General features: G+C 23.7%; 1 protein-coding gene across 1 annotated transcript in view; it reads right to left on the reverse strand.

The window, feature by feature from the left end:
- The window catches only part of LOC100572675 (DNA (cytosine-5)-methyltransferase 3C-like), an 8,291-nt gene that overhangs the window by 3,606 nt on the left and 3,072 nt on the right, over positions 1–1,613 (reverse strand). Inside the window, exon 2 of the mRNA XM_016807077.2 lies at positions 1,237–1,307. Within this exon, the coding sequence (XP_016662566.1) occupies positions 1,237–1,281 (45 nt within the window). The 5' untranslated portion in view covers positions 1,282–1,307. The remainder of the gene's footprint in view (positions 1–1,236; positions 1,308–1,613) is intronic.

The raw sequence follows: 1,613 nt of genomic DNA on the forward strand, positions 1-1,613 counted from the left end.
TTTTTATAAGCATTTAAAGATCAAATTTTGACAAAATTTATCAAATTTTAATTTGAAAAATTATTTTGTAGTTAAAAATTTATAAAATGTTCAATTTTTGTATCTAAGAATTGAAAATTTAAAACAAGATTCCACGTAAGTAATTAATTCTGTTACCAAAAAATCTAAAAAATACATTTACGCAGTTTATTTTTATAGTCATTTTAAGTACAAATTTGGACGAAATTACATATTAAAAACCTAGGATAACTATTTTAGTTATTTTGTTGTGATTGTATAATATTATTCGTGGGTACTTGAAACTTCTAAAGTATACTATTATATATCTATGATTTTACCACGGTTTTTTGTTGATGTATAACGCGTTATAACTTAGAAGTACCTAATAGATATTATGATATGATTAATTTGGAATTTATTATAGGTCAATTTTTTTTTAATACCATATATAAGTATATACATATATGTCTAATACATAGACTGATATACCGTCTCCGCTCAGAATCGTTTTTCTTATACAGTGATATTATATCATTGAATTCAAATTTAATACTGTCCATTATACAGTGACCCACTTCTAACCTACTGTACAGCAGAGCGACATCCACTTACCCACCTTTTTTTTATTTTGATAATACATATTTTGAATTCTTTAGCACATATTTATGTATATATTTTTATTGTATAAATACATACTTTGGTTATATAAATACATATAAATCCGAGCCCTAATGATAATGTGTACAAAATAGGAATATAAAATTAATGATAATAATAATAATAATAGATAGTTATATAGTAAATAGTAGATAGTACTTAAAAATGGATTTAAAAAAATATAAAATAGGTGTATTATTCAATATTTAAATTTTGTATTAACTTATTGTTCTTTGACAATTTTTACAAATTTTAAAATGTTTATGATTTAATATAAATTACTATAGCTTTTAAATCATAATAGTCCCCATATTTTACAAACTTATTATCTTAATCCTATTAATATTAGTAAAAAATAACTCAGAAAATACTCGTTCAAACTTTGATAAATACATCAAAAATATTGAAAAACATTTGTTTGTATGAACACTCCTTAAATGGCACAAAAAGTATCAAGTATTCAAAAAATGGTCATTAAGTTTCTTAAGTTGAATAACTAAAATATTAAAGAAAAAATGAGGTTGGCACTGGGCATGTATTTATTATAATTTAAGATATTTGAACACTATAAATACAAACCTCATTGCCGTCTACTTCCATATCAGAAGATTGATTGTCAGCCATTTGAATTTGCCTTTATTGGTAGGTATCTAAATAACATAAATTGTAGGTTTTTATTTTGATATAAATAATTAAAACACAAAAACATTTAAAGGTTTATATAATATAAGGAATATATCTAAATAATTAAGACATTTTTTTTAATACTGTTTGTGGATAGTTATTTTAAGGGAATTGGTGGCGGTGATTTCCTGTCTTTGTCTAACACACGCGTAACATAAGAATTTAGACATGTTTTTTGTCCAACGTACCGATTGATATAGTGAAGCGATAAAAATTCTGAAAACAGATTTGAATTTTTCGTCAAGTATACTGGTGATCGGTCAGTCTACATT

The sequence above is a fragment of the Acyrthosiphon pisum genome, chromosome X, assembly GCF_005508785.2.
Source record: "Acyrthosiphon pisum isolate AL4f chromosome X, pea_aphid_22Mar2018_4r6ur, whole genome shotgun sequence".
NCBI classification, from domain to species: domain Eukaryota; kingdom Metazoa; phylum Arthropoda; class Insecta; order Hemiptera; family Aphididae; genus Acyrthosiphon; species Acyrthosiphon pisum.